This window comes from Corvus cornix, chromosome 12, assembly GCF_000738735.6.
Source record: "Corvus cornix cornix isolate S_Up_H32 chromosome 12, ASM73873v5, whole genome shotgun sequence".
Taxonomy (NCBI): Eukaryota; Metazoa; Chordata; class Aves; order Passeriformes; family Corvidae; genus Corvus; species Corvus cornix.
The window spans coordinates 445775-473048 of NC_046342.1; the positions used below are offsets into that span (position 1 = coordinate 445775).

Genomic DNA, 27274 nt, shown 5'->3' on the forward strand with positions numbered 1-27274 from the left:
AGGTGACAGCACAGGCTGTGGCCACGCACAGGTGACAGCACAGGGTGTGGCCACTGCCCCTCCCTGCCTGGGCCCGCAGGCGTTCGCTGCTGCCGAGGGTGGTTAAACACTCCTGGAGCAGTGCGTGCTCACCTGGAGCATCCCAATAAATGACGTATTCACCTTCTTTCCGCAACACAGAAACCAAGTCACAGGTTGATATTTCATTTGTTAAAGTACATATATTTTTGTAATAAAATTCCATGCAGCACTACAGAGGAGATAACACTTTATAAGCTTTCCAGCTCTCCTGTGGATTTCCTTGGCCCCCTGTTAGCAGCCTCAGGGCTGGTTAAATGGTCTGTTTCTGCTGGTTCTGTCACAGCCATAGGACTTTTGTGGCCTCTCAAGTGAACACCCTGCACTCTCCAGGCCATTGTCCTTTCTTGCTGTTACACAGTACAAGCCCAGAATATTTAAAGCATGTTTTGTATCACACCAGGCTGCTCTAGAAAGAGCTCTTCACTGATTGTAAAGTAATTATGGAGGACAAGTTTCACTCAGTCCCAAAATAGCCTGGCATCAAATTCTCAGTTGAAATAAACTGCTGTTTTGCCATTGCCTTGGGCACAAACCGACCAGGACAGAGAAGCAGCAGGTCTGATCCCGAGTGTGAGCTGAAGAGCTTGGTCATAAAACTGATGGTGACTTAGACTAATTTATTTTATTTCATTTAATTTTATGTTATGTTATTTCATCTTATTCTATTGTTTTTATTTTATTTTAGAAACTGCTGAGAAGGCTGAGATTAGTGGGGCCTCTCAGAATATCCAGGTCAAAGTAGTTAATTATTTAAACCAAAGACTGAGCTTTCTTCTGAGCTCTTTTAGGTTAGCAGTGAAAAATAACCTCTGGTTGAATGCTGGGAAAGCAGGAGATGAAGATCATGATTTAGCACTGCGGATGTTCTGGGTAAGGATGACCTGTTCCTTTGTGCCTGCACAGCAGCAGGCATGGGACTGCCTGTTGGGGCAAGATGAGTAAACATTAATAACAAATCCAGAGTAGTCCTTGTTCAAGCAGCACAACTCTAGCAGGGGAAGATCTGGCAGATAGATTAGCCCACACTTCTTCTTCAGATTTGAACCCTATTTAGGCAGTGAGGGTTTCTGCCTACTGATCTGGATTTCTAGTGTGGGAAAAGCTGCTTTTCTGATACGTGTCCTGATACAAGTTCTCCTTGATAGCTCATAGGATCAGCAGCAGTATCAAGTACCTGGTGGGTGCTGTAAATACAGGGGTGGACCTGTAGCTGCCGCCCTTTAGGCATAGCTTTGCCAAGTTTCAGTGGTTATTGGACTCTTGGACTTTGTTGTAGGTCAGGATGCTGCTGGCTGAGCTGTGTGTCCTCACAGCTGTAATCTGCTCACTGCTGCTCCTCCAATTCTGAGGAACCACAGTGGCTCAAGGAGAAAGAGTGCTGGGACAAAGGGCTTTACAAGGAAAACTGTGGGATTAAAGGATGGAGGTCAACCATTGCCATCAATAGTTTAAAAGGTTTTCAGCTGGTGATAGAACAAGAAGGCAGGCACAGGTAACAGCTGGGTTTCTGGCTGTGTCTGAAGGAGGACTAGAGAGGGATAAGGATGAAAACATCTCAATAAATCATGTAAAATGAAAGGCACCTCCATGAGAAAGGGGCAGAGGAAGCAGAATCAGCAAGGGTGGCTGCAGCTGGTGATGGGCAAGGAGAGAGAGGGGAACAGGACCTCTTCAGAGTAAATCCAAAAGTTCAGTCACTTTACATCTTCCACTGTGCTCTGAGAATTTTTACTGGATAACAGTCCTCCAACTTTCTAAATGATTTTTCAATTTTAATGATATTTTAATGTCAAACCAAGTAATCGATGAACAGCATCAGGCTGCTTGAAGTCAAGCACATGAATACTGTAAATGACAAAGCAAAGTGGAAGACTAAGAGAATGAGAGAGTAAGACTGTGACAACTATTTGGAATGTCAGGATTACCACATGTGATGGCTGGGTAAAACACAAAGTATGGTTTCTATTAATTTAGTTAAAGCCATCTGGTTTTTTTCACATATTCTCTCAAAATCTTTCGTCTTCTATGAGTGCCGGAGCTGACCCCTGTTGACTAAGATATCTTTCACTGAATAGGTTTGTACCCAAAAAAACCCACTCCTTTTCCTTTGGTGAAGAAAATAGCATGAATCGTGTTTTTCCAAGGTTAAATGGGGTTTTTGTTTCTAAAGGCAGGAAGAGAGTGCTTCTCAGTAGTACTACAATTGACTAAAATAAACCACTGACTACTCAGCAGCTCAAAGGATACCTGTGATTAGCATGTAATCAAACAAGGGGACACAGGCCTAGTATCACCCTGTCATGTGAAATAATGAGGGTATTTCCTAACCCAGAAAATGCTTCTCATTACCATTAGGGGCAACAGAAAAGTGTATGTGGTGCTAAGGATCTGTTCTCAAGTTCTGAGATCAGCATGTTGCTGTAGCAAAACCTTATCTCTTGAATTCCTAATAATGCAAAGCTTTTTCCAGAAAAAAAAAATGCATAATACATGAGGAATGATAGAACTGATGATAGAAGAATTGATGATAGAAGAATGAAAATTGGAACTTCTCAGATTTAAAGGCCATGCGAAGATCTTGCATTAGATCCATGTGATATGGATGTTTTAGATGACAGTGTCTGTGCTACAAACTGAAGGCAAGGCCAGACATCCCTGATATTGACAGGACTGCAAGTCCAGAGTGCCTGTATTCATGACTGGACTTTGATCATCCACAGGAGATGACAGGCAATCTGCAAAACTGAGAGTTGCAAATGGATTACCACTACTAGAAAAGGAAGAGCAGGTAGCTGGGGAATACCTTTACTTACTTTGTACACCCGAATTTTAAATCAACTGTCACCAGAGTCATGGAGTAAATCAGGCTATCCCAATCTGGTTTTGATCTAATACGTGATTTTATATCAACAAACAGCATGTTGGTACTAGTGGGAATGATTTCCCATGTTCCCTGGCACTTCAGTGCTGTGGAACAGGCTCCAGCGACTGATGCTCTGAGAGACCCATATTACCAATATGCTGCCACCAACAACCAAAGCACGTGCACAGAGGAAAGGACTAAAATTCTCAGGAGAAGAACTAGCAGGGAAAGAAAATCTCATTTTCTGTTTTCCATTTATAGCCTAAAATAGCCTGTCTGCTATACCTGTTCTTTGGGAAAACAGTGATTATGAAGACTGTGGTGGTATTTACTTCCTGGCAGTGTTGCAGCACTCATGGGGTACTTTGAGTTGCAAATTCTGCCTGGCAGAAACTCAGTGGAGTTAATCACATGTAGCAAATTAAATAAATTTTTTAAAAGCTGGGGGGCTTAGGAGGACCTGCAGCAGGTGAATGTTTTCTGACCCTTTCCAGGCAAACTTTCCCAAATCGCAGGGAATGGGGAGGGTAAAGACAAAGGGCAGTGGTGGGTTTTGTATACAGGATCAAACAACCTATATATGTATCTGCAGTTTGTAGACTGAAGCAGGCTGAGAAATTTGTCTATAGTCTTACAATAGTCAGAATTAAAGCTTTTCTGCAGTGAAATTGTTGAAGTTAGTCCACCAACGTATCAGCTGTGCTCTGACAGTGAGGTGATGAGTTACTGTGTGCCCCAGCTCCTGTCCCAAGGAGGCAGGTGCTGCAGAAAGGGCTCCTAAAGCACCAGTGGTGGGTAGGAGGTTCACCAGCCACGGACTGGCCTTGCCATCCACAGACAGTTCAAACAGTCTTGAATCTAACACGGATTAGCAGCATGCAAAGAAAGGTATAAGAGGCAGGAAGTCAAGGTGGTTTGGCATGGCTCAGCTGGATGCAGATGTCCTCATTCTGTATCCTTGTGGGAGGGTGAAATGGCTCCTGAACATCACCTTCTGCAGCACATCCTTCTGTTGTTGAGGAGGTTGCCTAGAACATTCTTGCAGAAATGCACCTTTTTCCCATTGTTGACTTTGGTGACATGGAAGTGTATCTTCTGTCTTTCTCTCTGAAACCACAGAAATGGTAAAATTAATCTCTGGTAAATGGTTAGAGTTAAGTTATAATGAGCTAACTCAAGCTCAGTGTAACTAAGCCCAGAACTTACAATAGAATCATAGCAATTAGCATTGGTGGGAAGGAACACATCGCTGCTTTAAGTGAAAACTATTTTGCCATTAGCTCAAAGTAGCTTGTAAAAGCTTTCACTATGACTAAGATCTGCAGTAATGTTGGAGATCATTCAGCTGAAGATTGTGCTATAATGCCTATTTATGGCTTTAGCATTTGAAGGGTTTTGTGAAGTAAAGCAGTAGGGATGAAGCGGACTCCCTCACATCTGCTATGCCTTGGAAAGAGAGCATGTGCCTGCTTGGGAATAAATTAGGAATTACATATTCAATCAAGAATACACGTGTAAGGAGTTAAGAAGAGTTGAATGCTAAACTCTCACCCACCACTCCACAGGCATAAACAGAGCATGTTACAGTCACTTTGTTTTGAGAAGACAACTCTGCTGGCATCCCACTGCAGCATGCCAGAACCTCTCACCAAAAGGGTGGCTGGCTCCATCCCAGGAGTGGGGAAGGAGAGACAGAAGGTGGTCTTAGTTGAGAGACGTCCCAAAAGTGCTTTGTATTCTTCCAAGAGGGAAGTAAATCAGTGTTTGTACCGAAAGATGGGCTGGTGGATGTGCAGCTTACACAAGGCTCCACAACTCAAAGATTCACCAAGTTCAGACCCATTACGTGTCTTTCCTGGGAAGATGCAAAGAGGATTGTGATGGCAATATCCTTCCTTAGGCAGGTTTTGTTTGTTTTTTTCTGGCAAGAGATATTTTTTCTAATAACTGCTCTTTCTTATGAGGTAGCCGTTGTCAGTGTCCAGAGGACACAAAATAGATCCTATCTGCCCAAAACAGCTCACAGACATCAACTATCATTTTATTTCCTTTACTGGGTAAAAGAAGGAGGATGGCTTTTAAATTAGATGTTGAAGCCCTTCCAGAATTGCAATATAAGATACCAAATCAATCATTCTTCACACAGTTACCTCCTACTCCATGAGCTCCTACTACCACAAAAATTGGTTGTTGCCAACTGAGCTGTGAATAATTTGCAGTTTCATATTTGTTAGAGGAATTTTTTGGTTTTCTCTTTTCATTATTTGTCCACAAGCAGATTGATTTGCTTGAATATCTTTTTTCCTAGCATAGGTGCAGTAACCATTCTGGAAGTAACTCTTGCTGTAGATCATTTGTGAGCAATTTGTTGCAAGAAGTCTTCAAACATTTGTCCCAAAGCCATTCATTGTACATATGAACTTGCATCACGTGTCTGTTTCTGTGAACAAAACATGAGAGCCAGTCTTGAGTATTCTCCCTGAGAACAATTGAAATTATGCACAATTTCACCATTTAAAACTTACTTCATTCCTAGAAATAATGGCAGGATTCTCCTGGTTAATGTAACACCTGAATGAAAAACAAGGCTGTATCAGAACCTCAGCTGAAGAGTCTGACCAGGACCATGCTGGAGTCAGTGCAAAGCTATTATTTCTCCATTTTTTAGGTGGAGGAAACTGCCCTTCTCAGACTCTAAAATACTGTCTTTTAAGATAAAAGTTTGAAGGAATGATTGCACTTTTTGGTGGGAGTTGGGTTGGGTCCCTTGTGTCCTCTTACAAAGAAAGGCATTGGAGGGACTTTGACAATATGGAAAAGGAGGTAAAAGCCAACTCAGACACTGAGTGCCGTGGTACATCAGAGCTAACGAGCTTTAGAACTTCAAATCCAAGTCTTGCAGTTGGCCTGAAATGTTTGCTTTGAAGGCGTCTGTAAAATACAGGCTTGGCTCTGGTTGGTGTGCCGGGGAAATGCTTTGCTGGTAGTCCAGCTACTGTAAACAGCTGCTGCAGCTGCCACCCCAGCACTGTGTGATGTTAAGTAGGAAAAATGGAAATGAAAAAGTCATGGAATTCATGGATGATGATGTTTGTGATTGTAAATGGGACATGGACAGGCATCTCTTCCATTGTTCCTTACTGCCTACTATGAAAACAGGAAGACCTTGAAAAACAGTTAAAAATCAAAAAAAATCCACATAGGAATACTGCTAGTGAGAAACCAAATATAGTTTTTTCAAAAATGAATTTTGGAAAAGAAGTTTTATTTTATTTTCTCTCTCTAACTTCTTCTGAAATTATTTTTAAATCTGTCAGTGCAGAAAAGACTTAGTGCACTGTGTTCATGTCCTTAACCAGCATCTGAGATGGACTGAAATGTTAACTCTCTGTGCTCAGGAACAACTCCTCAGATAATGTAGTTTGTGACAGAAATAAGTTGTTGATGTTAAGCATCAAAGGTCCCTGAACTCAAGGTTCAAACCCCCAGTTTTTGGTTTGTCCACCAGCCTGGGTGCCAGAGGCAGCCCAGCCACGGGGATGAGGGAGCCCCACCCGCCTTCCCAAGGCCAGCAGAAGCGATACAAATGAGAGCACTGGCTGCAGCACAGACTGAAATCACCTCGAGACATTCAAATGAGATAATTATATCAGGGTAATTTGCATCTCATTTGGTGATGTAGTTGTACACTGCAAACACAGTACTGGAAATGAATGCAGTGCAGCTCATGCCCTGTCATGTCACACTGCTGGCCCTTTAGAGCGAGATGCTGTTAACACCATACTCAGAAATCAAGTCCCTCAAGACAGGAAAATTATTATAAAGCTGAACAACAATAATTTACACCCAGAAAAGCTCCCTACTTTTCCTTCCACCTGAAGCAGAACAGAGAACTCTTAGATGGTTTTATTGTATGCTGAGTTGCAATTTTACTCTTTGGCAACAGCAAATAAATCCATGTTTCTTCTGTTGAGTTGCTTAACTAGTGTGGTGCTGTATCCATGCTCTAGAAAGGCCTGGGCACTCTCCTCGGAGAAGGCAATACTGCATGCATGAGTCTAAAGACTGCTTTGGAGCAGTGGCACAGCAATTCGTGCACCAATTTGTACAGTATTGCCCTTCCTGGTGGATCTCAAACATAATAGAATCTTTAAATTTAGTTTTACTTATGTTTATGCTGAATCATATAAAATGTGATCAGCTCAGAGGCACAGCATTATTTCTTAGTGCTTTCCATCACGTGCTGGTATTTTTTCCCCAGAACCTACGTGCTGCAACTTCACATTCGGTATTGTGGTACCAATGTAGTTTTAGGTCAAAGCTGTGGGGATGTGCTAGCATCAAACAAACTTAAAAAAATTAAAATTTTTTAAGAAGATAGATGCTTTCCATGCATTTCCTGTAATTATTATAGAAACCTACAATAGTATACATCAGAGGGGAAATTTACTGTACTAAAAAACCCCGAGCTCTAGCCTGCCTGACTTTGAATCTGCATATTCAAGTTCACTTACATCACTGAAAGGGCAGCAGTCCAAACTCCAAACAGGGTGAGGTGCAGCCCCAAGGCGCGGCGCTGGTCTGAATCGCGGCTCTCTGCGCGGCCCCTGCCCTGCTCCCTACCTGGGGCTCGCTTCCACCCGCTGCAGAATGGAACATTTGTTCAGCTCCGTCACGCTGTGCTCTGCTTTGCTGGTGTGAAACTGCACAAAATGAGGTACACCATGTACTCTTATTCTAGAGAGCAGGTATAATCTCTGTAATTACACCACAACTGCACAGCAAACACCATGTAAATACAGAGTAACTGCGTGTTCCTGCAGCTTACTTGTTAGTTATGCACTGCTACTAACGAGTTCAAAGATAAATTATCATAGCAGCTGAAGGATTTAGGTGCCTGCTAAGGTGGGTCATAATGGAATTCATGCTATTAAAGGCTTGCTTTTGTTGATTTTCCAGTGGAATGGAGAAGGGACACGACTTACCTCATATGCCCAAAGGCTTAAGTGCCTATTTTGTCCTGATACAGCAGAAGCACACTAGCATACAGAATAACATGGCACAATTAGGAAAACTGGATGAATAAACAAACAAAAATAATTTTCAATAATAAATCACTTTTCAAATTCCATTTAGTAATCCACCTAAGCAAATGGGTTTAAAATCACTGGTATTGCATGCAATAGAACTGATATGGGTTTCCTGGCCCAGTATTTAAACTTGCATGGGCTAACACCAGAGGAAAACATCATTTCACCGATGCCACTAGCAAAACTATCAACTGCAGGAAGGGCAGGGCTGTACCCACGCAGCTTGCCTGGGCTCTTAAAATAGTGTATTTTTTATGGTATCAGAAATAGATTGCCATGTGAGGCCAGTTCATAGCCTGTGCTAGCTCTCCTCTGAGCTGCAAAGCAGTATTTTGGACTACAACTTGTAACTTTTAATAGTATTCACTAAGATAAAATTAGCCTCTCTATAAACATTGCTCTTCTCCCAAGTGAAGCTTCCCTTTAAGTTATGACTGCATGATGGTTGTTTGGTCAGCCATTTATACTGACTTTTACAACCTGTGTTGGATCACCCTGGGTTTTATTTGAATTTTTTTTTCAATTTCATTAATCTCACATTGACTTTCTATCTGAAAGGAGACGTTGATATTTCTGAGATGTTTTTCTACCAAAGTTCTTGATCTATTTATTCTAAAAAATGTCCAGTGTTTATTGCAAAGGAAGATGTTGGTCTTTAGGGATTGCAGAATCAGGACGAGCAGAGACAAAATAGCCAACTGTTATTTTCTGTTGCTTATAGAAACCTGAAGCACAGAATAAGACGCCACTGAAATTGGCTGTGCATAGCTGCAGATGAAAACAGCAAACCCAGGGCAGGGAAGTGACAGCTGGGGACAAAACAGACAAACACAGGTGAGAGGTGTTGGTCGTGCTGCTGGTAACCCCCTCGGCCCTTGTTCCTGTGTCTGTGCAAGGGACAGGAAAATAAGCATCTACTCCCAGTGCTTCGAGGAAATTTAGGAGATAGATATGTGGATTAAATGACTTCTTGACTGCAGAGGAAATTTTGGAATTATTGCCCGTGGGAGGGACAAGTAATTTCCTAGTGAAAGAGATTGCTGGAGTAGGTGGGTCAAGGAGGGCACTGGGAAAGCAAAGAGCAGTAACTTATTTGAAGTGACAGAGAAGCAGGAAACAAAAGGAGGCTGAAGAGATTGCTAAGGAGGTAAAGCCATAAATCAGATAAAATTATTTGACTTGGTCATTCTAACGGCACTGGTCAAGCCCAGAAAGCAGGAATGTTACAGATATGAGCTGTAAGATCATCAGAGCCTGGTTCAAAGCTTTAGTTCTTAGCTGGCATAGAAAAGGACATCTCTGAAATGCCATTTCTGTCACGGAGAAAAAAGTATTAAGTTTGGATTCAGTTGGTCCAAGCTGACCCATAGTGTAACCTCTGCTGAAGTTGAGACAGTGGATGGACATGACAAAAAAGGAGTGATCATACTGCTCACAGAAACTGGGAAATAAACTGATGGAATGAGTTTGGAAGACTCTAAACCACCCTGTTTTGGGATACTGACCTTGAACAGATAACTACACCTTCATGGAGAAATGCCATGAGGTTCTGGTTTGGATAGAAGTCTGTCTGGAAATAGAAGGAAAATTCATGTTTGTCGTAGAGGTTCTTTGATGACCGAGCGTGGAGGAAGCAGGGAGAGACAGCAGAAGAGCTTACAAGGAAGCAGATAAAGGATAAGGATGATGTTTCAGTCTGTTTTGAAGGAGCAAATAGAAAGCACAGGGTGTGACATAAAAATTCCCCATGCATTTCAGCAGGAGAATAGCTGTCCATGCTCGGGGCTTAAGAGTCTAAGGTTAAAGATGAGAGGAAGGGAAGGGAAGGGACAAGAACTGGCCCAGAAAAGCCAAGCAGGAACCAGAATAGGATTGGATCACTGGAGCTGTGCATGATGTGTTGGAGTATTTTATTATCCAGTGTGCTCTTAATTGCAAGGGTAACACTGGCAAAAATTCCTAAAACAAAGTATAGTCTTACTAAAGACGATTGACTCTTTAGTGGGAAAATAACTTCAGATACAGAATGACTGTTGGTTTGAATGGGTTTATGTTTATGTAATGTACATTGACTTCAAATAAAAGGGGGCTTTTCGTCTCCAGCACTGTGAACAGGGCAGTCTAATTGAGGCTCCTTAGCACAGCTGCTGCAGCTGATGGGCTCTTCTGAAGATGGAAACCTTGATCATACAGAGGATGACAAAAGAGAAGGAAACATACCTTGTTTTCTTTCACTCATTTTACTCCCTCCTCAGTCTACCCTGGAGCCACAAGAGCTGTTTGTAGGTTCTCCTAGAACACAGCCATCTGCCAAAGACAAAATGAATGCAAATGATGTTTCTTCACTCCCAGGGTCTGCTCTTGCTCTCCCTCAAATCTGCAGTGAGATTCCTGCTGTCTTCAGTAGTACCAGGCACAGGTTGACCAGGCCTTGAAAATCCCCTAATGAAAAAGGGCTATGAGCACTGAATGGGAGAGATACTCATTAATAACTATTTAGGAGAACATGGTTTCTTTGAAAGGCTAATTATCTTGAGAGCTACCCATTCAAAAAAAAGTCTGATCAATGGGAGAACAAATTGAAAATGAAGAATCTCTCATAAAACCAGACAGTGGAATACTGCATTCAAGAGGTTAGTCACAAATTAAAAGAAATGTCAAGAAATCAAGTGGCAGGAACTTCAAAAGGAAATTTTTTTCCTTATTTTCATATGCATTCTTCATGAGCAACATCAAGAAGTGTAACATGCTAATAGCTAATAACAGGATAAGATTCACTAATTTACTAACTGAATAACTTAATGCATATCAAAGGAATAATTTTCTCATTTCATTCTTTTTTTTAGATCTAACACTAAGCTGGGTATTATCAAGTAGATAAAACTGCATAGATTACAAGTCATCACTAAAATAGTAATTTTAGAATTAAGATTTCTTTTTTATGTTGGATGTCTCCTTTAGGTTTAAGGAATCACATACCTTTTACCCTCATTATTATTCAGATTTCAAAAAAGAAATCAGGAAGGTATCTTTGGGGACATGTGATGTTTTCCTAAAAACAGAGTGTTTTGAAGAGACAGACTTGTTATGGTGTTACACTGAAAATGTTGAGGACTGCAGAGAGGCAGAGCCACTCACCTGTGCCAGGTAAGCCAGTAATGCTGTGGTTGGGAGGTGAGGTTGGGTCCTGAGCTGAAGCAGGGATGGGATGTGGATGACTGGTGTGCCACGGAAGTCCCCTGGCTGTCCTGGCGTTGAGGACTCTCCCTCCTGCTGCTGTAAATGGTGAGAGGTTGGTGTGATGCCAGTGAAGAACAAAAGACAAAAATGTTCATTTTTTTAATTGCAAAAGAACAATGTATACTCCATATTTTGTATACTCCAAAATAATGGACTAGGTGTTGAACAACAGAACAATTTCTAGTTTAATGTAATTTTTGGAAGTCTACTTATAGAATTCCATTTAATTTAAACAATGCTTTGCCTTTGCTGCTATTGCACACTATATAGTCCACTATCCTCTGCTCAAAGTCTTTAGGAACAGGTCACCATTAAGGTACCAAACAGAAAAGCAGTTTGTTCCTTCTGTTCATATGTCACAGTCAGAGAATTTACTCAGAAAGGCACTAGACTGAAAGAGCCATCAATGTCTGCCTGGTGGCTGAAGGGAATCAGAGCTCTCCTGGGTCAGCACCACGACTGATGCTGTTTACCACCTTCAGTGTCACCTGGCCGATGATGTAGAAATGTAGAAACAACAAACCTGAAGATGACACTAAATTAGGGTCGAGGTGTTGACATGCCACATTGTAACCTTCGGGGAAGAATCTTTGGGAACTTGGGATAGCCAGCAGAAATCCCATCAAGTTGAACAAGGTATACAAAGGCCCACACCTGGTAACATAGTGCCAGGAGAGGCTGGGAACTGTTTGGGTGAGCAGTAACCCTGCTGGAGAGGACCTAGAGGTGACAGTGTGAGCCAAGGGTGCGCTCATGGCAATTGGGGAACACTACACATCACCTGCTGCCAAAGAAGGGTGGCCTGCAGGCTGAGCTCATTATCCCTGTCTCCTCAGGCCAGTAGTGTCACACCTGGAATAGTTTCCAGCTTGGGTCCCTGAGGTCAAGAGGACACATTGAACTGGGAAGTGAGGGTAGCAGGGGGACATGGAGCACATGCTCTGGGTGATGGAGGTGGCTATGGCTGTTCAGCCTGGAACAGAGGGGACCAAAGGGTGAACGAATAGCTGCTGGAACTGGAACTGAAGACAGGACCAAGCTTTTTGTGGCAGTGACAGGTGGCAATCACCACAATGACCAATGGGGGCTCCTGGAGAGAGACTTTTTACAAGGGACAAGGGGAAATGGCTTCAAACTGAAGGAGAGTAGGTTTAGATTGGATATTGGGAGGGAATTCTTCCCTGGGAGGGTGGGCAGGCCCTGGCACAGGGTGCCCAGAGCAGCTGTGGCTGCCCCTGGATCCCTGGAAGTGTCCAAGGCCAGGCTGGACAGGGCTTGAAGCAACCTGGGAGAGTGGAAGGTGTCCCTGCCCATGGCACTGGATGAGCTTTGAGGTCCCTTCCAACACAAACCATTCTGTAATTTTATCATTCTGTTACTGTAGCCTGGGAGGTTCAGACTGGACATTAGGAAGAACTGCTTCCCTGGGAGGATACTGCAGCACTGGAAGAGGTTACCCAGAGGGGGACACCAAACATTAGGCCAGGTAAAATCACAGCAGACGTAATCCAGTGTTGGTTCAGTCCTGCTTTGAGCAGAAGGCAGGAGCTGATCTAAAGGCCCCTTCCAAGCAGTATTTCTATGGTGTAACTCAGATTTAAGCCAGTGGTGTTATCAAAATCTTAACATAGATGATGTCAAACACAGCTAACTTAACAGTTCCCAGACTAGTAAAGAGGAAGGAAGATACACCTCCTTAGCTGGCTTGTTTTCTCACAGCCAACTCCTTGCCAACGGGGCACACCACTGTAGTGTGTTCCACACTGGTATCACCTTCCTCTCCTCATATCCCAACCACAGACACGATGTGTTGTGATGTCCCTTTAACAGGGAAGGCCATGCTGTTGGAACCAATGGTTTTGTGGCAGATGGAGCAACATTTGCAATTGGGAAAAAAACAATCTCATGCTGCCAAAACATTAATAATTCCGCTTTCTTGGAAATATTCTGCCACTGTCACTGCTACATGTAAATTTGTCATGTAAATATGACTTCTTCCAAGGAAAAAGGCGTGGTTCAGCAGGCTTTCTGAGGACAAGGACCTCTCTGCACCTAGTTTTTCCCTCCTTCAAAACCATTTGCTTCCAGTCACAAATTTTCAGAGCTGCAGCACCATGCGGGTGCTACTCGTGGTGATTCCAATGAGAGACAGGAATGAGCAGGGCTGGTTTGGGCAGGCTGGCCCGTGGTCCCCACTCAGCTGAAGCAGGCAGTAAGGACACATAGTGAAATCCAGCAGGGAATGGCTTCTTTTGGTTTGTTTGCATATTTTTGCACACTGTATCTCTCTCTGTGAATGCCTGTGTTCCTTACACTGTGAGAAAAACAAGAATTTCCTGATCTTCCTTTATACCACCCAGTATTTTTCATAGCCTTATAATGTCTTTTATTAATTTCCTTTTAAAAATAGACTCCTAATCCTTTCAAATTCTACATCTATACAACATCAAAGCATTTCAGTGAATTTTTCAGTCCATTTATATTCCAGCTGCCTGGTGCTGGAGTCAGACATGTGGTGGTAGTACTGCAGGCAGTAAAGATGTCCAACCTCTCTGCAGTTCTCCTTGCTGTAATTATTGATCGTTGGGGAAACTGAGCCTCAAACACCAAACAACCTTTCTGCGATGCCTGACTGTTTAGCAGAAGGCAACAGGACCAGTGGGCTTTTAGTTAAAAAAAACCAGCCATTGTCCCTCCACTGAGGAGGAGCTGAGATTTATTTTTAACTTCACACTTTTCTATACACCATGAAAAAAGCTGAACAATTCTCTTTTCATTTAGGAGGAGATTACAAGAGAAAGAAATGGTCTGATACATTTTAGATGAGAGCTTCTTCCCTGAGAACAGGGGCTGTTGCAGTGTGGTCCCATGCCAGAGATAATCTTCTTTTCCCCAGTACTGTCAGCTGGGTCAATATATTTTCAAGAATTCCTGCACTAAACTGAGAGTTCTCCAACATGAGGCTTCTGCGAATTTAGACTACTGTCCTTCTGTCAGTACTGGGATTAAGAAGTCATGAAGGTAATCTGCATCATAGTGATATTATAATGATCGATCTGAAATGGAAAAATATCACACATCTGTTTGCATTCTCCCACTTGAGACATACCTTTAGGAAGTCAGTTTCTGATGACATGTTTGGGCAAAGGATGCCTTATCTGCATGCTTTTTCCATGCATCATCCTGATCTGGGAACCTAAATGCCATAACCAGAAAGCTATGTTATTTGTACAGGTTTGGAAGTCAGTGTAGTCCCAAACATATTCCTCAAGACTATCAGCCTCACGAAGTCTGCTCAAGAAGCTGGAGATGTTCCGTATCTGTCAGAGGAATCACAGAAACTGTTTGTAAGAAGAATCTCCAACAAAGAGCATCTTGGCCTTATGGATATGACATACTTCTGTTTCCTAAAACCCACTACGTGTATGAACTGGTACTGTAAACACAAGTGCAAGTAAAAGAGTTCTATTGTTGCTGGATTCCTCATCCTCAGTTTAGTCAGTCAGCAAAATTACTTTCTCAGTACTGAGTTACAGTAAAGAATTGTTAACTGTGGTGTAACTGAGAGCAAAGACAAAGTCAAGTCAACCGGGTTTGCTTCAGCTTGTGACACTTCAAATAAAGCCTCTACATTTGTTTGGACCATAAAAGTGAGTATAGAGAAAATATGTGTTACAAAAATAGAAGTTTCTTACTAAAGCAATTTTAATGGAAACGCTCACAGTTGAGTTAGTGTTATTTGCTTCTAATTTGGGCTTCATTCTCCATATTGTACGTTAACAAACTTACACCACTTAATGCCAAGTGCCTTACGCATTTTTCTTTAATTAAATTTCTCCAAAGAATCACATTACATGAGCATTTGCCAATACAAAAAGCACACTCAGAGATCCTGGGTAAAATCCAGGCACTCCAACAGTAACCAGTAAAATTCCCATTGAAGACAGGATTCTACTGTATAGGTCTTTGCTATATATGGGTAGTAAAAATTATCTTGTCACTTGTGAATTCTTCAGTACACTCTTCTAAAAACCTTAGCCCTGAATGAGCTCCACACTAGCACTTACCACTTCCCTTACTAGATAAAAACAACGTTGCTTCAGAGTCCAATAATGTCTGTTTTCAGGTATGTTAGTAATTGCTGGAATATGCAGCAGATGCCAGTTTAGACAAGCTTCCTGCCTGTGGATAGACTGGTACTCAGTCTAATAATCTGCAGTTTTACTACAGAGCTTGAGCACAGGATTGCCTGTACTGAGCTCTGGGAGAAACCCAAACCATTAGAATTTAGGGATTCTCTTAACTGTTCAGTAATAAGTTATAGGTGATTAGTAAATGAAAGGGGTGCAAAAATGAAGAAGATTTTAAATAATCTTTATGATCATTAATAGAAGACCAGGTGTAACAATTTACCTTTATTTCATTCTGAACTATTTTTTGTCTATGTGAGATGCTGAAGTGGGTAGTTCTGCCACTCTTCCTCTGACACAGGTTTTTAGCAACACTTTTCCTTCCATAACTCAGCCATACATTGCTGTGGAATTTGATGTTTGGGAAAAAAATAAATCAGGGCTGCTCCAGGCCAGCACTGGTCAGCAAGGGCAAGAGCAGGAGGGTTTGAGCTGGTGCCTGCTCCTGCCATGGCTCCGTGGGATGTCACCAGCCTGCGGCTGCAGGAAGGACAGAGGGCTGAGGGCTGCTCATCTCCTTCAGTGCAAAGTTACTTTCCTAACTGGTATTTTTTTGCAGCTCTACGATGTTACCTAGTTACCAGGAAATCACAGCCTGGTAACCACTCGGAGAATTCTGGGGTTTATTTACAACAAGGTAAGTGACCCTGAATAAGTCAGGCTGGGGACACTTAGGCTGTCCAACTGTACAACAGGATGAGACTCACACAACATTTATTTGAAGTATTAAGATTAAAACTGCGGTATGAAATTAATTACGATTAGTCTTGACAACACTAATTCTATTTAAAATCTATTGAACTGGTTTAAAATTAAACTTCAGGTTCCCTTCAGCTGCAACCCAGCCCCGAAGCTGTCAAAGCCTGTGTTGTCCATCCCATGCTGGATTTTCTCATTTGGTTGGGAGATTGCTATTAATAGACCATAAGTAGATACAAAAAAAGAGGAAAAAGTGAGATTACCCAATTACTCAATTCTGCAAACAACCATGTTTGCTTGCTTCAGTTTTGAGAAAGATTGTCTGAAATTTAGTTTCCTGATGGGGCTTAAACCTCCCCTTTTGTGGCTCTGGACCATCCATCTCTCCTGCCTCCCCCAGTGCCGGCTAAGCAGGGTTGCTAAGCGACGTGTTCTTCTCTTCTGTACTTTAGCAGAGAGGAACAGATCAAAGACACCCACAGTCCTGAATTATTTTATAAATGAATTTAAAGAGACACTCTCCTGTGCTGTATTATGTGGGGGGAGATCAAAAGTTGCTGGGTATAGTGAGAGTATCTGGAGAATTAAACTGATGTCTTCTGGAAAATAAGAATGCTCTCACAAATGACAACTGTGTAGTATTTCCCTTTTTTCTTGGTTTTTTTTTTGCTTTTTCAGAACTAGATTACAATTTTTTTATGCTAATTAATGCTTCCAGTTTCATGGCAGTCAAGACATTGAACTCAGGCCAGGCTGCATGTGTGTACAACTTTCAGAAATCAGGGTTTCTGTCATTGAGTGACAAGCTTGTGAGGTTTTAACTCTTTTCATCTCTTGCAAAAGAGATTATCCATTATCCAAAAATATTTAATTCTTTAATTTTTTGAATGTTTTCCTGACTGATGTTAGGAAAGAAAGCCACAGGATAAAGTTCAAGTGATGTATCTTTAAAAGGATAAATGAAGATAAGGAAGTAATCTGTGTAGATCAGGCAGAAAACCTACGACACCAACATCTCAGACCTTGCTGAAAAGAATGAAAACCAAATGATTAACCTGTAATTAAAAAACCTGGGAATACACAAGTTTAAACGTTACCTCTTACAAGACCTTCACCTTTCTGGCATCAGCTCAGCTCAGCTGCTCTGTGCAAGCTGTGGGGTTTGTAGGAGCACGCTGGCAGCTGAGGCAGGTGATTGCTGAAACAGAAAAGGGGGGAATTATTTGCCCTCAAATCTACTCAGTTTCAAATACCATCAATGATGTAAAAGGAAAAAAAGCAGCACTTGGTAACAAAGTGCAAGAATTTTTCAGGACTTTTCATTTCCAAAGATGCCACAGCTGGCACAGCCCTCAGAGAAGGAGAGACACACAAAAAACACACTTAAAGCCTTACTCAGACAAGTGAGACAAACTGTTTATGTAGAAAGTAAAACTCCTAGGTCAGATGGTTGCAAAAAATTGCATGCAAAATTTTTCCCACATGCAAATCTCATTGCTCTGTACCAGCCACCCGAGCTGCACAAGCAAATGTCTCCTTTAAGGCTTTTTCAGGGGCTTGCTGAGGCAAAGAGGTGCCCCTGCAGCTCCAGGCACAACATCACTGGGGGAAGGTGAGCACAGAGGATCTCACTCTCTTCACCATGTGCCTGGGCACAGAGTGGAGCAAGCTCCTCACTCCTGTCCTAGGCCAGCAATCTCACATCAAATTGAGGGTAGATTAGTGACACTAATACACTCTAGGACAGTAAAGGGATTCATCTCACACAGATCTTCACAAAAAAAATCAGCGTTAGGATTTATTTACAAGCATTTTATTTTTCAGTGAGAAAACAAGCCTTCCTTTTTTTCCTGCATCATTGAAAGTCTCTTCAAAATTCTCACTGCTTAGATTTGGCATGTAAAATCCACTGTACTACAGCTAACCTACATTCTCATAAAAGCACGTATTTTAGAACAGGACTCAGCCAGCTTCCCCATTTCTAGATATCAATTACGCAGGCAAGATATGTGCTTTACTCTCACTGACAGAGTGTTTTATGTATAAACATCTTGACCAGCACTATGCTGTCAGTGGATAGCAGATTTGGTGTGTTTTGGCTGAATTTCTGAAGGGGAAAACTGTGACTTGCACTCTAAATATTTTTTCTGGAGAATGGATTCCTCCACAAACTATGAGCATCTTGTACAGAATACAAGTAAACATTTGGGAAAGAATTTCATGCTTATGGCAGGTATTGATTTGCCAGCCTTGGAAACTGAACTCCCTGGGACTCGCTGCACAAGAACAGGTCTGGCTCTGTGAGCTCTGCAGGCCGGCCGCGGTCCCACCACAGCGCTGCTCCTGCTGCTGATGCCATGAAGATTTTTGCCTTTTCTTTTATACCCCTGTTATACCTTTTTACAGCTTCTGTGTTCCTAGTGCTTTTTGCCTACATTCTTGGACTTGTTTGTTAAGCTAAGAGACTGAACATTTTAGAAGCTTCGTAGCTGGGGATCGGTGTGCCCCAGACCCCAGGGTCCTCTCCAGAACATATTCTGTGAGCCAGGGTGGAACCATCCAGGGGAGGTTCCACCCTGGAGGAGGTGGAGGTTCCTTGGGGAGGGGGGGCTCACTTGAACCTCTCATTGGAGAATCTTTGATAGATATGCTAATTAGTAAAGCCTATAATGTTATACCCAATGCTGGGGGGGAGACGGGGAAGAGAGACACAGGAAAAGACTCGGCGGGGTGCATCTCGATGCATATGACCTGGACGCGTACACCTAAGGATCCTTAAAAATAAATACCAAGGTAAAATCCCTTTTCCCCTTCTAACCATGTGTGACTCTTGATTTTAAGAACAGGAAAAGGCATCACTGCAGCGGCGAGCCAAAAGCCAGAGAACCCCAGAACCGAATGGCTTGGAAGGAACCTCAAAGATCATCCAATGTCACCTCCTGCCACGGGCAGGGACATCTTCCACTATCCCAGGGTGCTCCAAGTCCCACCCAACCTGGCCTTGAACACTTTCAGGGATGGGGCAGCCACAGCTGCTCTGGGCACTCTGTGCCAGGGCCTCACCACCCTCACAGCCAAGAATTTCTTTCTAATATCTAACCTAAACCTGCCCTCTGTCAGTCTGAAACCATTCTCCCTTGTTCTGTCACTCCAGCTCCTTGTAAATAGCCTCCTTCCATCTTGTAAGCTCCCTTCAGGAAGGCTGCAGTTGGGTCACCCTGAAGTTTCTCTTCTCCAGGCTGAACAACCCCAATGCTCTCAGCCTTTCCCGTAGCAGAGGTGCTCCATCCTTCTGATCATCTTGATGGCCTCCTCTGGACTTGCTCCAACAGGTCAATGCCCTTCCCGTCTGTGCAGACAGGTTGTTAGGATCTGCATTTTTGGTGAGTTTATTCAGACATCCTGACCACGCTGTGTTCAGGTGTGCAGTTCAATTGAGCTAGTATTTTATCTTAAAGGTAAAATGTTCTGAAGTGGTGGTGTTGTAAGAATTTTAGTTAATTAATATTGGTAGAATTTTGTTTAATGAATGTAAGTAATTTTGATTCGCTATTTCTCTTCCCTTACTTCCAGAATGCTGCAAGAACCTGTGCTGCAGCTGGGCAGCTGGATCCCAGATGTGAGCAGCCAGGGCTGGGTTTGGGCCTGAGAACAGGAGATGATGCTTTTGACATGTGGGAGGGCAGTGGAGGCCTTTGAGAACATTAATAACATTACTTGATGCTTCTACAGTGCTTTGCCTGCGCCTGCTTAAAGCTCAACATAGACTATGAGTAATTAGTGATCTGGATGTCTCTGAAATTATCAGCAGCAGCATTTAAATCATCATTAAAATACAATTAGCAGCCCTTTGAACAGAATGCTGTCGTTCAAAGCAGTCTAATTGGTGGCTCGTGGGCCAGTTCTGGACAACAGGAGGATTGTCTGCTTCTCCAACTGCACCAGTTCAAGGAGCACCCTGTCCCAGGAGTGGCAGCCATGCCTCTGGGATGGACATGGTAGAGCCATTATGCGACAGGAAAGGCACCAGCACAAAGTATCCCTTGTGTCCAGACCACTACTTTGAAAATTTATGGACCTCATTTCATCCTGTGTGCTGATTCAAGCAGGCGCAGCCCCAGAACTTTATACTTTGCAATTCAAATCAATTTAGGTTTTTTTATACTCACATTTTAGACTCTGCAGCAAGAGCCACAGGGATGAAAAAAGGGCAGACAATGGTAAGAAAACTCAGTAATCCACATCTATGGGTGACACACTGGCAGACCATGCTGGCGTGTGCTTGGGCAAGATGAAGAATTCAGTTGCTGTAGCAGACTGAAAGTGAAGGTCTGGCTTGGATGGTGTTCCCAAACCTGCCAGCCCTACCCCACATTTAGGTAGCTAAATCTGTTACTTCCATGCCTGAGATACTTGTGTTAATTGCAGAAATGCCAACAAAAATGACATGTTTTTAAAGTGTTGGAAGTGTAAATAGCTGCTCTTCTGAAATGGCCACAGTAGATGCATTTTAGCTCAGACCTGCTCTCGCGATACCATTTGCAAATGCATCTTATCTGTTATAATTTCAAGCTGTAGCATTCTATTAGTATCTTTTCATAATATTATTGATGCTCCTGCAAAAAACTGCTGTAGAACAGACTTTAAATACTGGCTTTTTGTCTGTCTCACACAACTGCCACAGGAACAGCACACTACTGTTCCAGGTTTTTGAAGAACCAGTGCTCCCCACCAGCTCCTGCTGCCTGCTTCATAATGCCCTTATTATTTATGCTTTTTCTCTTGAAAATTCAAGTCTAGAACTTAAAATTTTCATGCTTTTGTTTCTTAAAACTAATCAAAGGCAGAGAATGGCCCTGATGTAATCTGTGTAGTGTGTGCTATGGCTGAGCATCCACTGCTGTGAAAGCGCTGCTTGTTTTCTGAAAGGAGGAATTCTTTCAGCCAGCGTCATTGCCCCCTCCTCCTCCAGCCTGCTTTTCCCAGGCACTCTGAGGACTCGCTACCAGTCATTTTCTTGCCCTAAAAGTTTGCTGGAGCAACACCATCATTTACCCCACATGTGCCCAGGGTTCCAAACTCCTCAAGAATTGGCCTCTATGGAAAATCAAAAATTTTGAGTTGGAGCATAGCAGTGGCTCTAGTAAGATATGCTATCTTTTGAATCATCTTTTCTTTGGACTGGTAGTCCAACATCTCAGTGTCGGCTTCACTGCACGCTATCAGAGAAACTCTTTTCCTCTGCCGGTCATGTAGCAAGCGGCTTTTCGCATACTTGCTGTCTACAAAAGAGGTCAGTGTTGGCCTGGCATGTTTCACTATCATTTCAAAGAGAAAAGAAGGAGAAAAAGAAGGCTCAGGGGAAACCCTAATGCTCTCTACAACTACCTGAAAGGAGGTTGTGGCGAGGTGGGTGTTGGAGTCTTCTTCCAGGCAACAATCAATAGGTCAATGGAAAATGGCCTCAAGTTGTGCCAAGGGTGGTTCAAGTTCGATATTACAAAATATTTCTTTACTGAAAGAGTGGTTAAGCATTGGAACAGATTCTCGAGGAAGTGGTGGAGTCAACACCCCTGGAAGTGTTAAAAAACCATGTAGATGTGGCACTTAGGGACATGGTTTAGTGGTGGATTTGATAGTCGATGGTCGGACTCGATGATCTTACAAGACCTTGTACGCATCCTACAGCCTTTGCTAAAAGTCCTCAAAGTTAAACCAGGGGCTTAGGCTGGAAGAGATGGAGAGCTTGAGAAGGGCACAAATTCTACACAGACAACACCAGAGCAGAACAGAAAAGCAAATGAAGATGCTGAAAACCAAAGTTCATTGTAGTCAGTGAGAAAGCAGAGGAATAGTCCACCCCCCAGCTCGAGTACCTGTAGGAGCTCCATGCTTCCACAAAAAAGGGCTGATCCCAGCGAGAAGGTGCAAGCTGTACTCACCACGTATCAGCGAAAAAAGTTCCACACAATTTTAATGTTATGGTGGAAGTTATAGCAGAAACTAAATTTTAAATTAAATTGAAACGTTAGAGCAGAGGAATGTTTATTGGGTGAGGGCAGATCAGCTGAAACTTAAGATTTCAGCAAAGTCTGCTTTGCAAAAAGAAAGTTTTACAAAAGAAGCTGTGAGAGTTGATATTACCAAGCTGTTGCTAAAAGAATCGTATTATTTCTCAGAAAAAAACCCAGCTGTTAGCAATAAATGTGTTTAAGCTGAGCAATCACCTATGGAGTTCTGCAATCTTATGTCTTGCAGAAAGCTGAAAAAAGGAGAAGTTCCAGAAATAGACTCCAAGTCCCTAGAGAGCTGATGCTGATGGAGAGACCGATAAGTGTTTTAAATAACCCAGTGATATGCCTTCTATATCCACATCTTTGTCCTAAGAGGAAAATGGTCCATCTGAAGTATCATCTGTATTTGAAAAAAGTTACAATATGCTTAAGCAAGATGGTGTTTGTTGATATTTTGTGGAGATACCTGAACACGGAAAATCTTCCATAAATTCTGTGTGATGGTATATGGTTTAACTGCAGCAACCTAAGAGACAAGAAAGGGATGTCACACATGGTAGCAAATACAATGATCCAAATCAGAGCAAGATTGCAACAAGTGACAAATTTTATCCCCAATACTTTTTTAAACCCCAACAATTTTTCTTCAATTTCTTGTATTTTTGCAACTCTTTTTGACTAAGTGACAGGCGTGCCTAGAACTGTGAGCACTGAAGTAGCAATGCAGAAAAGCACCCAGCCCACAGGGCGAGCCCACGGCCACTTGCAGACCTGGCAGTGACGTGAAGGCTGGGAGCTCTTCTACAGCAGAAAGAACTGAGAAGTTCTGGGGCAGCAGCTCCACAGCAAGCTGCACCAGGCTGAGAAAAGAGGAGAAATATTATGGGAAATCACATCAAACAAGTGCTTTCCTTGGATAACATATGTATCTATTACTCCCAGGCAGATGGACCTTTCAGGTCACAGTGGCTAGTCTGTTGCACAGCCTGTGTCCATGTTCCTCTCACTGTGGGACTGATTTTCGTTAGCAAAGGAACCAAGACTAAACTGATAACATTCATCTCTGTTCTTGCTCTGACATGGTTATTCGTTAGTTCTTCCTAATGACTGTTCAGTTCCTTCCTTTGAGGGAGCCACTCCTAATTCTCTTCTGTTCAGGTTGGATAATGAGTCACTGACTTTAATACCAACCGCCATTAACCCTTCCTTTACACAACTAACATCCGGGAACAGTGGAAGACGCTGTGTCTCAGTGCTGAGGAAGAAGATTGATGAATCCTGGAGGCTTTCTGCTGCTGGTTGATGAAAAAACATCTTGTTTGCCTCAGTCTTTGATTAATTGCTCTTTAAATCTAGCTTAATCTACCTGCTTTCCAGAGTAATTTTGTTTTCTGTAAATTTAACTTATTTTCCATTGTCTTCTTGTCTGGCCAAACTTTTAGTTTGTATTAAATAAGTTCTGGAAGCACCTTGTTTCCCCTTGTGCTTTTCCTCTCTTTTCTTTTCTTTGGGAAGGGAGGGTTGTGTTTGTGGCTGGGCACATGAGCCGGGCAGTGTTCAGTTCTGCTGCGCCTCCCTGACTCCCAAGGATGCTGACAGCCAGGCTCCTCGTGGCACATGCTCTGGACTAGTTTCCTTCCTAAACAGCAAAATAGAAAAAAAACACAAGCAAATTTATCATCTTTTATTTATAGATGATTTTCCATTCCTAAGACTATTGAACTAAAGACCCTGTGAGACAATTAACAACAAGAAGCAAATTCTTCTTGGCTCAGTTATTGCTCACAAGGCTACTTAGAGAATGGCTTGTTTGTGATCAAGCTTTCCGCTGTTGGAGCATTGAATACATGCAGGGCTCTCTGATAACCTGCCTTTTAGGCACCTCATGTATGGCAATACTTGTTATTTTGACCAAATTTTTGTGATTTTTGGGATATTTGGAATTCTGAAGTTCTTCCTCCTCGATCTGCTTTCCTTCTATTAGCACTATTGTCCTGCTGCCATGTTCCTCAAAGTGTTCCAAATGGTTTTATTATTCCAATGATATTATAATGTATCTATATCCTTATTGGATAATCTAAGGATTCTAAGGGAAAAGTAGCTTGGAAAGAGACCAGACTATTTACTTAGGAAACCACATTCTCAGATTACTGCAAAAACAGATTTCTAAGAAGAAACATACACTTGTCATTGGTTACTTCCATAGCTTTTTCAGTATGCTTTATTCCATCATCCTGATGCTGTACCAGGTGGGCTCAGATACACACATCCATGGCACTCACCTCCTGGGAGTGAGCTGGCCCATTCCTGCTGCAATTGCTATTCCCTGCTGGGAATATTTACTGTGGGTGCCAATCCAGCCTGACTGAAATCTCATTAACAATATGCTTTTCCTCATTAATAAAATATTAATGTGAACATACAGCATCAGCAGCCTGACATTTCCTGTAGTTTTCCAACACCTGAACAGCAGAGAACTGCTCAGGCACTGTGGCATTATTGCAGTGATAAACCTGAAGCTTGGGCACAGTCCTCACCTTGGCCTTTTAAAAAATAATTTCATCCGGTAAAACCAAAGACAGATAATTCCCTGCTGCCTGTGCAGCGAAGAGCAGGTTTCTTCTGGTAGTTGATACTTATGCTCATTTATGGGTTTCTTCCCTTATAGTTGATATTTATGCTCATTTACCAGTTATGGCAACAGTTTGGCTGCTCTGTGGATGGCAGGTCTCAAGATGCAAGCAGTTGCCCTTTTAAGCATGTCTAAGGTGAAAAGGCCACCAAAATCACTGAGGGAGGTGATTGTGTCTCTCTATTCTGCACTGGTGTGGCCTCACCTCAAGTCTTGTGTGCAGTTTCAGGTGCCACAATACAAGAAAGATCTAAAGCTATTAGAGAGTGTCCAAAGGAGAGCAATGAATATGTTTAAGGGTCTGGAGGGGCCGTACAAAGAGTGGCTGAGGGCTCTTGGTTTGCTCAGCTGGAGAACCGGAGACTGAGGTCAGAGCTCAGGGGGGCTGCAGCTCCTCCCGAGGGGCAGCACAGGGGCAGCTCCGATCTCTGCTCCCTGGGACAGGGACAGGACACGGGGGAACGGCTGGAGCTGGGCCAGGGCAGGGTTAGGGTGGATATCAAGAAAAGATTCTTCCCCAGAGGGTGCTGGGCACTGCCCAGGCTCCCCAGGGAATGGGCACGGCCCCGAGGCTGCCAGAGCTCCAGGAGCGTTTGGACAGCGCTGCCAGGAATGCCCAGGGCGGGATTTGGGGTGTCTGGGCAGGGACAGGAGTTGGACTGGATGATCCTTGGGGGACCCTTCCAGCCCGGGGTACTCTACGATCTGGAAGCTTCACCAGCAGCAGCAAACGCTCAGCGGGGAGAGGTCAGCCCAGCCGGTCACTTTTACCGGCCACGGCCCGTCGGGTCTGCGCGGACGGGAAGGCGCTATGGTCAGGCCGGGCGCAGCAGCAGGCTGGGAACCCCGCAGCTCCCCGGCCCGAGCCGAACCGCTGCGGGGGCGCTTCTGCTGCCCGGTCACGGCCCAAGACCCTCGAGCAACAGGTGCCCGGGGCGCCGCTCCCCCGAGCTGGGCCCGCCACAGCGGCCGCGGGGCTGAGGGACCGCCGCTGCCCGGCAGCGCGGGGCCAGAACCGGGCAGGCCGATCCGGGCCGAGCCGTGAGACCCCGGCCCCGGTTCCCGCCGCCGCTCCCCGCCCCCGGCCCCCTCCCCTTCCCCGCCACTCGCTTCCGCCGCGCTCCCGCGCATGCCCGGGTTATGCAACGGCCGCGGCGGGCGGGCCGGGCCGGGCCAGAGCCGCAGGGTAGGGCAGGGCAGGGCAGGGGGCCGTGAGGGGCTCCGGGCTCCGGGCACGGGCGGCGCCGAGGGCGCTCCGCTCCCCCCGCGCTCCCGCCGCGGCCCCGCGCGGTGTGTGAGTGGCAGCGGCGCCGCCGCCAAGTCCCGCCCGTTCCGCTCTCGCTGCCGCAGGCGGCGGCGGCGGCGGGTTGGCTTCCTGCGCGCCCGGCCGCTCCCCCGCCCCCCGGCAGTCGGAGCCGCAGCCGCCCGGATCCCCGAGCCATGGCTCTGTGAGCGCAGCACATGGCGGCCGCGGCAGCCATGAGCCCCCCACTAATCCATACAACTCCCCCCTGATCGGCCACCGACGGCAGCCAGCGCTCCCACCCGGCTCCACCGCTCCCACCGCCCGCCCGCTGCCGCCGCGCCGCCCGGCCCGAGCCCAGACCTCGCTGCTGCCGCCGCCGCCGCCGCCGGGCCCCCGCTCGCCCGCCCACCGCCGCCGCCCGGTCCTCACCATGGGAGTGCAGGGATTCCAGGACTACATCGAGAAGCACTGCCCCAGCGCCGTGGTGCCCGTCGAGCTGCAGAAGCTGGCGCGGGGCAGCCTCGTGGGTGGGGGCCGCCAGCGGCCCCCCCAGACCCCGCTGCGCCTCCTCATCGACGCCGACAACTGCCTGCACCGGCTCTACGGCGGCTTCTACACGGACTGGGTGAGCGGCGGGCAGTGGAACCACATGCTGGGCTACCTGGCGGCCCTGGCCAAGGCCTGCTTCAACGGGAACATCGAGCTTTTCGTCTTCTTCAACGGCGCCCTGGAGAAGGCCCGGCTGCACGAGTGGGTGAAGCGCCAGGGCAACGAGCGCCAGACGGCGCAGCAGATCGTCAGCCACGTCCAGAACAAGGGCACCCCGCCGCCCAAGGTCTGGTTCCTGCCGCCCGTCTGCATGGCGCACTGCATCCGCCTGGCCCTCATCCGCTTCCACATCAAGGTGAGGAGGAGCCCGGGGTCCCCCCCGCCCGGGGGTCCCGGCGCCCCCTCCCCGCCGCTCCCTGCCGGCTCCAAGATGGCAGCGGGGGCTGCCCGCGGGGGGAGGGAGGGCACCCTCAGCCGCTCCTCTCAGCGCCTCAAAATGTCGCCCAGACCCGCGGGGGCGGCACAACTTTTGGCGGCCTCAATCCCGGGGGGATTTTGGTTTATTTACATGACGCTCCCCGCCGCCCCGCCAAGGGCCGGAGGCCGGGAGGCCTTGGCGGGGCGACCGGCAGCGCCCATGGCCCGGCCCGGCAGCAGGGCGGCTTCTGCC

At 45.0% G+C, this 27274-nt stretch overlaps 1 protein-coding gene and 1 long non-coding RNA gene across 8 annotated transcripts in view; one reads left to right on the forward strand and one right to left on the reverse strand.

Annotated features, from left to right (window-relative positions):
* Nucleotides 1-697: 697 nt before the first annotated feature.
* Nucleotides 698-26706, reverse strand: LOC104695733. Of its 3 annotated transcripts, XR_005602985.1 has the most exons (11): nt 26485-26706; nt 23369-23816; nt 22644-22703; nt 17261-17361; nt 14384-14470; nt 11173-11310; nt 10255-10341; nt 7459-9604; nt 5470-5515; nt 4496-5384; nt 698-4051 (listed from the first exon to the last, which is right to left on the reverse strand). It is a non-coding gene; the product is annotated as an uncharacterized LOC104695733 (long non-coding RNA). The 3 variants fall into 3 exon arrangements; XR_005602986.1 differs by lacking the exon at nt 5470-5515 and having other exon boundaries at nt 23647-23816; XR_005602987.1 differs by lacking the exon at nt 5470-5515 and having other exon boundaries at nt 5095-5384.
* Nucleotides 26171-27274, forward strand: part of FAM120A (family with sequence similarity 120A) — a 49416-nt gene continuing 48312 nt past the window's right edge. For 3 of the 5 annotated variants that reach the window (XM_039559227.1, XM_039559228.1, XM_039559230.1), the window contains exon 1: nt 26171-26959. In XM_039559227.1, the coding sequence (XP_039415161.1) occupies nt 26486-26959 (474 nt within the window). In that variant the 5' untranslated portion in view covers nt 26171-26485. The remainder of the gene's footprint in view (nt 26960-27274) is intronic. The other 2 variants (XM_039559229.1, XM_039559231.1) reach the window with 1 other exon arrangement.